General features: G+C 35.0%; 1 protein-coding gene across 1 annotated transcript in view; it reads left to right on the top strand.

Annotated features, from left to right (window-relative positions):
- The first annotated feature begins 2,898 nt into the window (after positions 1-2,898).
- The window catches only part of LOC113042975 (A disintegrin and metalloproteinase with thrombospondin motifs 20-like), a 44,073-nt gene continuing 32,201 nt past the window's right edge, over positions 2,899-14,770 (top strand). Inside the window, exons 1-3 of the mRNA XM_026202013.1 lie at positions 2,899-3,293; positions 4,333-4,676; positions 12,075-12,219. Of these exons, the coding sequence (XP_026057798.1) occupies positions 3,200-3,293; positions 4,333-4,676; positions 12,075-12,219 (583 nt within the window). The 5' untranslated portion in view covers positions 2,899-3,199. The remainder of the gene's footprint in view (positions 3,294-4,332; positions 4,677-12,074; positions 12,220-14,770) is intronic.

The following is a 14,770-nucleotide window of genomic DNA, read 5'->3' as shown; positions in this document are numbered from 1 at the left end:
AGATGCGAATAGCTACCGTCGGATCATCAGGATGGAATGAGAGTAGAGTTGAGTGTCATCAGCATAGCAGTGGTATGAAAAGCCATGTTTCTGAATGACAGAACCTAATGATGCCATGTAGACAGAGAAGAGAAGTGGTCCAAGAACTGAGCCCTGAGGCACACACACACACACACACAGACGTGCACGAAACACTTGGTCAGATTGTGTTCCTCTGGCACAGTGTAAAGCAAAGCTGCCTTAACAAATTTACACAATAAATCTCAATGCCATCCGTCTTCAACATGTTACTGATACTGTACATGGTGTGTTTGGACTGTAAATGCGATGATGTAAGATGATCTTTTTGCCTATCGAATGCAATATTTCACATTCCTTGTGGGCATAAACATTCCCTAACATTTTCCTCTTTTTCTCTTAGAGTTATGAAGAAGAAACACTCATGCAATTTTAAAAAGCAATGTTTTTTACTGGCATCAATGTTCCGTGAAGAACCTTGAGCATCCAAGGAACCTTACAAGGTTGTTTAGACTGGAAAACATTTCTTTAAATGATTAAAATGTTCTACAGACTTTTTCTTTTAAGAGTTGTTCACTGAAAGATTCTGTAGGGAACCAAAAATTGTTTTTTGGAAATATTACTTTTAAAAGTGACTTTGACCTCCATCAATTGCTCTTTCACATAACTTTCATGGATATTTTATGACTTTAGGCTGAATTGAAGTTTGGGTTTTTAACTTGAACCCTAACGGACCCCGAACAGTTTCCCAAGATCCTGCTGGGGGCCACCCACAGGTCATCGGGGGTCAAAGGTCAAGTGAGAGGGTCGGAAGCTTGCGAGTGTTTCGGTGTGCCACAACATGTGAGAGGCAGCCATTGTGAGTCAATCAGAGACTTTAGAAGATGGAGACAATGAGCGCTAAACATCAGATCAAATCCTAAAAAAAATCTATAGAGGCCACTTTTTCAGTGCTGCTGGTTCCAGAAGTGTTTTTTCCCCTTTCATTAAAGGATGTTAAAAAGTCTTTGTTAAACAACTATGAACCAATCCCTGAACCAAACCAGCCAGCTATGGTTTTAGTAAGGGAAAGAACTACAATCCCATAAAGCACTGCAAATGACTTCATTGAATTAAAAAGTAAGGCGAAATCCACACATTTCAAATTCAAGGACTGTGTCTATAGAATAAAAAGTTTATTGAAAAATATTTACAAATATTAAAGTATTTTGTTAACATTTAGAGATCTATATCATTCATGGTGCTTCATGGGAGTGGAAGGAGACACACATCTCTTTTGCTCACCACGACTCTCTGATTGGTGGAAGTTTCTGTACAGTATCATGGGTAATGTAGTTTTTTGAAGTAAAATCACCATGGGTTTCTACATTTAGAAACAGATTTTGAATAATAACTAAACCATTACAGACAGACCTGTTGTGAGCTATGAGAATGTTAATAATCTTTATAGCTTTTGCTGATCCCATCCATTTTTTTTTATAATTGTCTTTAATAGAGGATTTTGTGGTAAAAAACAATGAATTTTTGTGGTAAAAAAAAAAAACAAAAAAAAACAATGAATTTGTGAAATACTAAATATTGGTTATTTCTCCATTGTTTTTCATTTGATTGTCATTTGCAGTGCATTATGGTATTATAGTTATTTCCCTCATTAAAGCCGTTGAGTTCACAATGTCCTATTTTTGTCTTTTTTTTGTCATATTTCAAAGTAGGCTATTTATTTTATTTTATTTTTTTATTTTTGCTTCAAATGAAAGTTTTTAATGTTGTGTTTCTCCTCGGCTGGTTGCTGTGTAGCTTTAAGCATTTTAACCAAGACTTGTAAATACATTTGATGAGAAAATAAAAGGAAAAACTTACATAACCGTGCCACTGAAAAAAGTGGTTAGGAAAAATGCACACTATTAAACACAATTATTTGAAATAAAAAAAATGGAATTCATTCAAACAGATTCTACAACAAAAGGGTAGACCTCAGAGCTCACAACACGTCTGTCTTTAACATTTGATCAAGTACTGTTGAAAATCAGTTTCACTTGTTTTTTCTTCTCATTGGGATGCAACTCATATCATCTCATGACTCTTTCCTCTCATAAAAAGCTTTTACAGCTCAGAAGAATGAAGGTGATGCAATCTTTACAACCTTTTACTGCGACTTTACGTTCACAGGAAACAGATAAAACAGTCACCAGTGTTTTACTGCACTGACATGAATCATTCTGACAGAATTACTTCATTAATGATGAATTAAAGTCTTCTCATCTCTGGATTTTATCTCAGTTTTGATTTTTAAGGCTGTCAGTGTATCTTTTGTTTTTAACAAGCAACATGCCTCTATCAGTCATTTCTTCTAATTATATGTATTATAATGTATGTTTTAAATCATCTTCTCTCTCTCTATCTATCTATCTATCTATCTATCTATCTATCTATCTATCTATATATGTATCTATCGTTTGTTCATTTTATCATTCTATTCATCGGTCATACATCCATCTTTAATCATTAATGCATATTAAATAAAACTAAATTTACTGCAAAAACACATAATTTTCTTAATGCAAAATGTGATTCTTAAGATATATGAAGTATAATTGATGTTATTATTCAATGCATATTTTTATCTCTTTTTATCTGTTCACTAACTTGTTGATTTTGATTAATTTTATTTTGTAACAAGAAAAGTAGTGCAGCTATTAACTTTAAGACCTAATAGTGTGTGTGCATGCGTGCGTGTGTGTGTGTGTGTGCGCGCGCGCGTGCGTGTGTGTGTGTGTGTGTGTGTTAATGACAGCTCACTGTCAGCGGTCACTGCTGCAGGTTTTGTTGTTCTTCAGTCAAATAAATTCTTGATGTGATGTGAACTGATTCATGGGTCGATTTTGAGTTTGCAGAGTAGGGGGCGTACCATGAAGCTTGTGAGTGAGTGTGTGTGTGTTTAGGGGGGTGTCCTATGGAGAGCCAAGGAGCGAAAAAAAGCCCGTTGGCACCGATCCGTGCGACGCGCACACACTGAGCACAGAGAGCCATGACGACATGAGCGGCTCCGAGCGGGTGTTTTAACGGCATGACGGCGGATCGGAGGAGCTGCAGCTGAAGGACGAGAGCCGGTAGAGACGCTCCAGCCCCGGAGATCCGAACAGAGGACGGCGGAGAGCGAGCGGCAGAGCGCCGGGGAATCATGCGGGCTCCTGCGCTCCGGCTGCTGGGTCTCGTGTGGCACCTCTCCGCGCTTTTACGCACCGCACAAACGTACAAACTGCACCACAAACAAGGTAAAACACGCACAAAATCTATAAGACACCGGTCAGTCTCAGATGCACCATAACGATTAGCTCATACACGCTTTTGAAGTTTGCTTTATAGTTCCTATGACATTATAAAGCGGATTGTCTGTTGTGCATGTAAACAGACTAGCGTTATGTTTAAATGAATTATATATTGTGTAAATGTGTTGTCACTTTAAATGACACTAATGTTGAAAGCTATATGGGGTGTATTAAGCACCTCTAGACTTATATACAGTGTATCTAGAAACCCGAATTGCATTTTGCACGTCATTGCACTGGATGATACATTTCAAAGCAAATGCAATTTATCATAAGAAAGTTGCATGAACGTTAGTATGTTTGAAACGCTGAATCAGTAGATGTGTGTTTCAGTGATGGTGTGTGGTTAGCTAGTGGATGATGTTGGTAGTTGATGTGATTCTCTACACCTGTGATTCCTCTGCACCTGACCGAGGAACATGAGGAGAACTGACTCTATACATCCACTAAAACTCACCACGACACCAGCCTGACTTGATCTGATGAATCACATTCACACATTTAGAAGAGTGAGCTCACATATTTGTGTCTGGATCACTAAACCAGTCATGATGGTCAGCTTTTTGAGATTGAAATGTATGCATCATCTTAAAGCTGAATATTGGTGTCTGGTTTGTTAGTAGGACAATATCTGTCTGAGATACAACTGTTTGAAAATGAGAGTCTAAAAAAATCTAAATATTGAGAAAATCATCTTTAAAGTTGTTCAAATGAAGTTCTTAGCAATGCATATTACTAATCATCATCAAAAATGAAGTTTTGATATATTTTTAGGTTAGGAAATTTACAAAAATATCTTCAGGGAACATGATCTTTACTTGGCATAAAAGAAAAATGTATAATTTTGACCCATACAATGTATTGTTGTCTATAGCTTTAAATACACCTGTGCTACTGATGACTGCTTCTGTGCTGCAGGGACACAGGTAGTGTCTGATTTGATATGAAATGTCTGAAACATCTCGAACACTTCGTGTGATTTCAGAGAGCTTCATCAGACAGCTGTCAGCGTATGAGATCATCACCCCGGTGCGCTTGAATGATTTTGGAGAGTCGTTCCCGCACCGGCTGCATTACCGCAGGAGGAGGCGCAGCACTGACGCAGAGGTCTCGGGTTCGAGGGCTCATTACCGGTTTGAGGCGTTCGGCCAGGCGTTTCACCTGAACCTCACGGCTGATTCTGGATTCATCGCTCCATCTTACACAGTGCTTCACCTGGGAGAGGAAGAGAAGCATGGAGACGATGCAGACCTGCGCCACTGTTTCTTCAGAGGACACGTCAACGATCGCAGGGAACACCACGCCGTCTTTAGCCTCTGCACTGGACTAGTGAGTATGAGAGTGTGCTGGTTAAAGATCTGGACTGAGAACTGGTGAAGCTAACTGGAAAGTTACTGTAAAAATAATCCATTACACTAGTGCAATATTCCATTCACACACAAAAAATAAAATCTTCAGCGGTTCTTTGTGGAAGCTGAGGTGCTACATAGTGGCATGCAAGACCTGTATATTACCTATAAAGAACCTGTAATGGTTATTAAGCAGTACTTTGGGGTGGTTAAGGTGCTGTATAGCACCATATTTAAAGATACAGGTGCTATGTAGCACTTAAAGTGGTTCCCCTATCATTGCAAGCCAAAGAACCACATTTAGTGCTATTTAGCACTATATTTTTAGTGTACAGTATTGTGTTACTCCATTAAAAAAGTAACTAATTGCATTACTTTTATGGATAGACTATGCGTATAAGATTGTGCCAGTCAGTTTTGGGGGTAACACATTACAAGTAATGCAAGTTGTGTGATCAGATTACTTTCTTCAAGTAACTAGTAAAGGAATGCATTACTTTTAAATGAACAAGACCATTTCTGAGTTGCTTTCAAATAAGTAACGATACTTTGTTTTCCTGTTTATTCACTGACACCTTTCATTTCACCATGCTGAGAGAAAGAAGTTACTTTTTTATGGAGTAACGCAATATTGTAATGCATTACTTTTAAAAGTAACACTGTTGCTGGTTAAACGTCTGGACTGGTGAAGCTGCTTCAGAATGGGAGGAAAGTTACTTTTAAAATCAATCCATCGCAATATTGCGTTACTCCATGAAGAAGTAACTAATTGCGTTAGTTACTTTTTATGGAAAGTAATCCATTACGTTACTTTTGTGTTACTTTTTGCTTCCTGGGTTGTGCTTGGCTGTTTGTTTTATAATAACAGAAACAAAGTAATTTGGAAAAGTAACTCTGGAGGCCTACTGGAAAAAGTAATCTGATTACGTAACTTGAGCTACTTGTATTGCGTAACCCCAAACACGGGTAGTTTTTGGGAAGTCAGAGCATTTCCAACTTCAACATGAGTGGTTTTACTAGAGAGAAATGCATATTTATTGTAATTCTGACATGGATGCTGGATTACTCTTCGGTTTAGTTGAGTTACTCTCCTCTGTTTTACTCAAACACTGTATTAGTGGTAACTAGTAATGTGTAGAGCTTGTTAACTCTTCCATTTCGGTTGGTTTGTGGGACATCACAGTGGTTAACTGGGATTAGTCAGAGTGTTTCCATCATGTAGTTACGAGTTCAACAAAGACATCAGTGGTTTTACTAGCAGGAAACTTATAATTAGGGTAATTTTGAGATGAACGCAGTACTAGTTAAATTGATTGGACCACAGAATGAACTAACGTAGGATTAGTTAATTCTGTGAAGTTTAGGGTTTGGTTGAGTTGTTCTCTAGTTTAACTAGTCTTCCCACAGAAGGGTTGACTGGAAACATGCCTGTGCACAATGTTCGAACTACTAGCCTAGTTATTTTAGATGGGAAAAATGACTTGAGTGGACTGGAGTAATGATTATAAACAGGGTTTATTTGTTAAAGATGTGGGCTGGTAATGTTTCATGTTTTCTAGCAGTTTAATTTTGGTTGTTTTTGTGATATATTGCAATGGTTAACTAGGATTATTCAGAGTTTAGCCTTAATGTAGTTACGAGTTGAACAAAGATATGACCCTTTTTAACTAGCAGGAAACTCATGATTACAGTAATTCCAAAATGAGCACAGGACTAGTTTAAGCTTTGGTTAAGTTGAGTTGTTTTTCTCTAGTTTTGATGGAGAACATGCCTGAAGCAAGTTGTTTTAATTGGCAGAAATAATAGGGTATCATGGGTTAGTTAGTATAAACAGAGTTTAGTGGTTAAAGATCTAAATAACATGTAGACTTTTCCAAGTTGTTCAGTGTTAAACTGGGATTAACCAGAGCATTTCCAACTGGTAATTACAAGTTTTTACTAGCAGGAGGAAATTGATAATTCTGACATAATTCAACAGGAGTTGTTCGGCATTGGTTTTAAGTTGTTGATTTTTTTCTGATTTAGTTTAGTTAAGTTGATCTTCTCTAGCTTTAATGGAAAAGGTGTCTGAGACATGAACATATGTTTAATCTGCAATGCTAGTTGTTTTAGATGGGAGAAATGTTGACTAGTTGACTAGAGGGTTAAGTGGGGTCTCATTTATAAACGCTGCGTATGCAAAACAAAATGGCATATAAATATTTGCAAGCAATTTTCCATGCACGTATCCGGATTTATAAAAAATAAACGTTGTGTAAATATGTACGCACCGTACAGATATTCTAGACCGTGTGTACAAACTCTTTTTCATGTAGTGAAAACATTAAGGTGTACACAATGAGTTTAAACTTTTTTCATGGCAAAACCAACATTTACATTTAATATTCCACTCTCATTAATGGAGATAAGCAATGAAATTATAAAAAGTCATTACGCAGAAGTTAAACAAAAATAGGTTGTATGAATTAAGACATATAGTGGATGTGCTTTTCCTGATTTAATGACAGCAAATTGTTATAGGCTTGCAAAAATTCGTATTATTTGGATTATGCATGGAACGATATGAAGATGAGGCTAGGTGTTCTTAGCTCCATATATGGTAATTTCTGGGAGGAGTCAGGGTGGAGATGCACACACCCACGATCTTAAATTAATATACATCTGAAGACTTTTAGCATGATATATACTGAAAAAGAGACCCCTGGACTGGTAACTGGTAATGTGTAGTGGTTGCTAACTGTTCTATTATGGTCACAGTGGTTAACTGGGATTAGTCTGAGTGTTTCCAACTTGTAATTACTTGTGGTTTTTACTAGCAGGCAACTCATAATTAGGGTAATTTCAATGAGATAAGATTAGGATGTGGTTTAGTTGAGTTATCCAATCCGGTTTTTGATGGGAAACAGATTGGAAATGATTCTGCTGGTTATGTTAGATGGGAGAAATGAGTCGAATGGATTGGACTAGTGACTGTAAACACAGGTTTAGTCTGTAGGTTACAGATCTGAGTTGGTAACTAGTAGCACGCACAAGGTTGTGAACTCCTCCAATTTTTATTTCTTTTGTAATGCCACAGAATCTAACTAGAGGTTAAGTGGTTGACTGGGAACACTCATAGCATTTCCAGCTGTTAATTACACGGTTTTACCAGCAGGAAACTTGGTAAGAATCCAGGATTAGTTGCTCGTGTGAAGATTGAGATTTGGTTTACTTAAGTTATTCTTCTCTAGTTTTAATGGGAAGCGTGTCTGAAGCACGAGCAGGTCTCTAAACCACCCTGCTAGTTATTTTAGATGGGAGAATCGACGCATGTGAGCCAGAATTATGGATGTGATTTGGTAAATATGACACCCAGCTGTCCAACACTTTCAAATATAGTCTGTTTGCTCATCTTCCAAACCGGTTTGACCCTCCAGTGTCTCTGTGCTCTGGTTTATGGCCCTCGGTGGAAGTGCTGTTGTGGAGGATGTGCTCCTGACCCGTTTGCATTGGTCATCTGTTAATTAGTTATCTGAGGCGGTGGGAGGTGGTTAGCGCCGGTTGTAAATGTAGCCGCAGGTCGTGTAGTCTGTGATGAGGTCAGGAGGTCATCATCGAGTCGTCCGTCACGTCTCAGAGCTCAGAGGACGACAGGAGCGTCAGACGAGTTGTGTTTTAAACAGATTCACAACATGCAAACACTCAGAGGTTTAGATGAAAGACAGGAGCATCATCCCACAGCAGATTTGTTTGTTCATTTATTTAGAAAATAAACGTTAGTATTTTCTTTTATTTAAATTATTATTATTTTGTGAAAGATATAAAAAAGAGAAAGTGTACAAATATATAATTAATATGAAACAAGAATGGGATATTTATTTTATTTATTCATTTTTTTCATCTTGTATTTAAAAGAAAATAGGTACAAAAATGTACAAAATGTTTTTCATAAAATATAAAAAAACAGTATTATTTAAATAATTATTTTATATTTTATTATGATAGTTTTTTGTGTGAGTGCATGCGTGTGAATATATAAAAAAAATTTATTTTTACATTTTGTTACAAAAAAATTAAAAATGTTTTTTAAATAAAATATCAGAAAATAGTGTTACTTTAATAATTATTTTATATTTTCTTTTAATATTTTGTGTGTGAGAGTGTACATGTATATATGTATATATGTATGTATATATATATATATATATATTTATATATATATATTGTTAGTTTAATATTTTGCTACAAAATGTAAAAAGTGTATATAAAAAGGAAATATTTATTTATTCTGTTCATAGTTTACTACATTTTACCCTTCTAACTTTATTGTAACCTTCTTTTTGAAAGAGATATTTAATCATTTACATAATAAATGATAGACAGCACATTCTCTCATTTTTTAATTAAAATTAAATTTATGCATTTAGCAGACGCTTTTATCCAAAGCGACTTACAGTGCATTCAGGCTATCAATTTTTAACTATCATGTGTTTTAGCATATTTATTTGTAGCATTTGATTCGATGTTTCACATCTAAAATTGTTGCTAAAAGTGAAGTGTGTAGATTTATTTACTTAAAGTGTCCAGAAGATGCCAGAATTAGTTTTAGATAATATTTTATTAAACATATACTTCTTTTCATTTACATTTTCAGTACTTTTTTGTATATTTTGCTAACTTTTTTTACCAGTTTTCCAGCATGAAATTAAAATTCATGCTTTGGAATCAGGTTCAGATCCAGATTCAGCATCAGATCTGCAGCTCTCGACCGTCATGTGTTGATGTTCTTCTCCTGATGTCTGATTGTTGACAGCATCTGTCCACATGAACGTAATAACCTCAGGACAGATGTTCATGAACGTCTGACAGTGACCTCGCATGACCTCTGATGATATTACACATGTACAGTTCATGGGTGAATCTCATCAAAACATTATCACAGATGTGATACTGATACTGAATATGACACTCAATATTAATTATATTGTATTATATTTATATAAATTAAATTTAGTGTTTATATACTATATATATACCATAACACATGCATACTTTACAGTTATAAAACATTTTGTTTTCTCATTACATTCATTGCATCACTGTTAAAAGCATTTGGAAATCATGTTTTTCATTACCATCATTTATTGCCAATTTTTTTTACTGTTTTGAACATGCAATCAGTTTCTGAATATTTCTGTGCTAGTTTTGGTTTAGTGATGAATGTAAGCCAGTGTACTCATGTATCATCATTTACCGCGGTGTCACGACTCTTTCTTTGTTGTGCTGGTTAGTGAGCATCATCTGTTGGTCGTGTCTGAACATGTGTGTGTGTGTGTGTGTGTGTGTGTCACTGCTGTACTCTCAGGGATTTGTGGGATTTGTGAGGGAGTGTTATGTCATCTTTCCATCCCTCAGGCTGTGATCGGATGTGTTTAGCTGTCAGAAATCTTCCTCGAGATCCCTCTGAATCTCTGCTGAGCGACGTCTTCCTAATGTCAGGCTTTTACGCTCTCCTGCTGTCGTTCAGACCGCACACACGTACTCCACGTCTGTCAGCCGTCTGTTCCTCACACAGATCTGTCCTCAGACTTCATGATAGTTTGATAGGGATTTGAGCTTGACCTCGCTTGTTCCTTTAATTGTTCATCATTTGATTCAATAGCAACATAGTTTGTATGAGCTCACACTATGTTGTGTCATTTATTTATTATTTATAGAATTTAACATTCATTTGTATTAATTTAGAGTATTTTAATGTACTTTTTTTGCTTTAATGAATTAATTAATTTATTTTAATAATTTTATACATAAACTTTATTCTAAAATTATTTTTTGTATTTATTTATTATTATTATTTAAAGTTAATCTCGGATTTTTTGGTTGTCGTTTGTGGGTCATTTGTTAATTTAATTGTTTTGATTTATATTTATTCATTATATATTTAATAATAATTTGTATTCATTTTAATTATTTTAATGTTTTTACCGTTTATGTAGAATTAGTTATATTTTTCTATATATTTTTTATTAATTAATTAATTTTAATTTAATGTAATTATTTTTTAAATGAATATTTTTTTATTTTAGTATTTTTTCTTTTCAATCACTCAATCACATGATTTTTATAATGATTTTGACCACCTTCAGTCTCAGTGGTAGAGCATTGAGTTAGCAGCGCAAAGATTCATGGGTTCGATTCCCAGGGAACACACATACTGGTAAAAAAAAAAAAAAGTAAATCCTGATTGCAGTGTAAGTCACTTTGTATAACAGCATCTGCTAAATTCATAAATGTGAATGTAAATATCTGCACAAGTATTTGCGGAGCTGAAAGGTCACGCTGTGGGAGAGATGTGTTTCTGAGGGAATCCGAGCAGTTTATCCAGGATAAAGTAAGTGAGTGTGTGTAATGATGACAGTCTTCACTGCGTTCATGTCAAAGATGTTTCCATTGGTTCAATCAGACCCAAGCGTGTTCCCACTTTCCACTGTTTTTGTCGGATGTTTTCCGTACAGCATCATAAAGCTCGCTTCTGTTCGGAATGTTTGCAGGAATGTGGAATTCTGTGTTTGAACGTGTTGCCGTGGTGATGACCCGTGATTCTAGAGAAGGGTTTATGCGGCTGTCAATCATAATGCCTCATTACTTATTATTCACTTTTATTTATTATACATTCAACATTAATTTCTATAATTTTGATTGGTATAGTATTAATTGATATTTATATAGTATGAAATGGTATATACAATTTTATTTATATAGTTTATTTTAGTATTAATATTATTTAGCTAATATTATTTATTTATTTATTTTAACATTCGTATTTTATTTTATTTTTTCAATTTTATTTATTTATTTATATCATGTGTATTTAATTCATTTTACTACACATTTATATTAATTATTTCTTTTAATATTATGTATTAATGTATTTCGTTTTACCTTTATTTTAATTTTGTCTTTACTAAATTATAATTCTTTTTTAATTATATAGGCTAGTGTTATGATATTTGTAGTGATTGTGGCCTTCAGTTATTGTTTTATTTTAATTATTTATGATTTTATTTTATATTTATATGATATTTATTATATTTTTCAGTTTAATTAAATTGAATATATTATAATGTAATAATAATTAATATTTTAGTTTACACATGAGTAATTACTCTTTTTTTATTATTATTTTTGTTATTTCAGAAATGTGCTTATTTGTTTCTTTGTAAATATTATCCAATAAATGGTTTATTAAAGCAATATTCCAGGCAATACTCAAGGTTAAATCAGTGAAACTAAAATGGTTTTCTAAAACCAGGGTTGTAGGTTTGTTCTTTCTAGGATTTCTCACTCGTCTGATCACTTAAACCAAACGTTGTGGTGATTGTGTGGTGTTTTTCCTCAGATCGGCTCGTTCACGACCCACAGTGGTCAGTTCTTTCTGGAGCCGCTGCTGAGCGCTGATGGAGAAGAGTATGAGGAAGAGCACAACAAACCTCACCTGCTCTACAGACACGAGTCACATGACCCTCAGCCGTGCAGCGCCTCAGGTAACACTTCAGCTTCATCAACTCCTTCAGCAAGTGCATTCACACACACACTATATATATATATATATATATATATATATATATATTTCAAAAAAGCGATTGAAAAAAAAACACCAGCTGTTGTTGCCAGAATTTTACCATAAAAAAATTCGGTAGCAACATTTTGGGTTTACCGTTTTAACTTTAATTTACATTTAAATACCGTAATTTCATTAACTGATATATGCCGACGTATTGAAGTATAGAAACCTGTTTTGTAGCCATCACAAGCAGCTTTTAAATATTAAACGCATATAGAAGGTGCACAGTGTCATTCACACAAACACTAAACGACTTTCTGGTGACGCACATCAAACTGAAATAATGCAATAAACATTAATTTAACAACATTCTGTGTAACATACTACACTAATGTACACAACTGTACATACAAAACATAGTTATTTTAACAAAGAAATATCAAATTTGAAATGTAATGCAGGGAATTCTGGGAATGTCAATTTACGGTTATTTACTGTAAATTGTTGTTCACTCCCAAAAACGGTATAGTTCCGTAAAATAACATGTAATCTCCAATACAGTTTTTTTACGTATATAGTATGGGGAACTGATACCGTTAACCATTTTACAGGTTTTTGCTGTAGCATTTTACAGTATTTTAATAAAATTCACAGTATTGTTTCACAGTGCATCTGTGTGGCTTTGCTTGTGGAAACTCAGTGTTTCTCTTCTCAGCGGTGTGGTTTAAGTGTGCTGGCGTGTGCTTTGCCATCGCTGGTAATGTGCGGATTAATGTCTTCTTTATGAGCCGCTTATTGGAATTCTTCATCTAATGAAAGTAAATGAACTCCAGCCGCTCCACAACTCTGACTTAAATTAATCAAACGCTTCGCTGGAATAACCAACCATATTAGATACCCCCATGTAGTATGGTTTTAAAGTGATAATGCACTCAATAATATTACTTTTGTCATTATTTACTCACTTTTGTGTCTTTCAGTCCTTTATGCTTCTTTAATTGGTTCATATGAGTTGTGTGCTATTTTCTGTAAGGCTGTAACTTTTTCCAAATGTCTTAAATGTGGATCTATGCTTCATGCAAACTTCAAAAGTCCTGAAATATAAGGCATGAATTGCTGTTATGATAAAGATCAGAAATTAATTGGTTTTGAGGCAAAAATGCCATTAAAATGAACAAAATTTCCACCCAAAATTCAAGGTGACAGGGTGAAAAATGCCCCATTGCAATTCAAATTAATATGATTTAAGGCGGGTGTACACAGTGAGAATTCGGATGGTCGGAAGATCGTATGTCCATGCACACGGCACGAGTGAGTTTATCTGAAAACCGTACGGACGAGATGATATACGACACGATTTTACAACCTGTGAATTCCAGAAGCAATCACACGAAGTTGATAGACGCGTTCGACTTGAAGCAGCGCTGCACGCACAGAAGGATCGCGAGAGCGATAAGCGAGCACATCCAATGCATTTGAATCGCTCTCGCGGTACTTTGATGTCATACAGGTGATCATTCTGTGCGTGCAGCGGTGCCTCAAGGGGAACGCGCCTAATATAACTGCTCTCCCTCTCTCATAACTGCAAATAAAATATTGATACGAGCCGTGACTGTTTCCTACACGTACAGGTTATTTTTCAGCAATAGGAAACCGGGACGTTTGGTTACCCTGTGTGTGTGTTCTTGTATATGGTTTATAAATATTTGAAATAGGTATTACAATGTAAACATGGTTTGTGAGGACAATTGCTGTGCCCTTGTAAACCAAATGGCTTTAAAAAATACTATACGGTGTTTAATAGAAATTTTAAACATGCATTTTCCGTGATGGATAGAGGTAGTGTATGGGGAAATACAGTATACGTTACGTCTATGGAGAGTCCCTGTAAACTACATATGCATGTGTAAGCGAGAGAGGGAGAGAGAGAGAGAACTTAAAAGCATGGAACACGTTTCTAGAAACATCATACAGTCCTCGCTGTTCCTGCCAGACATCAGCGAGTTTATCTTCCAGGTCAATAGTCCACATTCGCCGTGGCGCCGCCATCTTCGTCTTTCTTCTTCTGTGGTCTTCCTAGTTCGTGATTGGTCAACTTCAGATAAATCAACAAATCGGCTCGTTCAACCGCACACATGTCACAAATTCAAACCGATAGCTCACAAACTTTTTAGACATATTTAAAAATGATACGAGCCGTGACTATACGAGAATACGCGATTTCCACATGACTGAAAAAAATTGCATGCGAACTCGTACAACAGAAAAAATCACACCGTGTACGCCTGCCTTTAGACTTATTTTACAATTTTGTAATATTGTATGTATATTTTTTAAATATTAAAAACTAAACAGTTTTTATTTAAAAACATTTTATATCATTTAGTATTTTTTATTTTTTTTATTATGGATTATTTATTTTATGTACTATGCATTTTCATGTGTTATATTTTAATTTAATTTAGTTTATCATTTATTATTATTCATTATTTTTTACTGACTTTTTTATTTTTTACTGTTTATTGTATATT

This window comes from Carassius auratus, chromosome 25 (assembly GCF_003368295.1).
Source record: "Carassius auratus strain Wakin chromosome 25, ASM336829v1, whole genome shotgun sequence".
In the NCBI taxonomy this organism is placed as follows: Eukaryota; Metazoa; Chordata; class Actinopteri; order Cypriniformes; family Cyprinidae; genus Carassius; species Carassius auratus.
The sequence above is the reverse complement of the archived record's forward strand: the minus strand, read 5'-3'. Positions and strand labels throughout refer to the sequence as shown.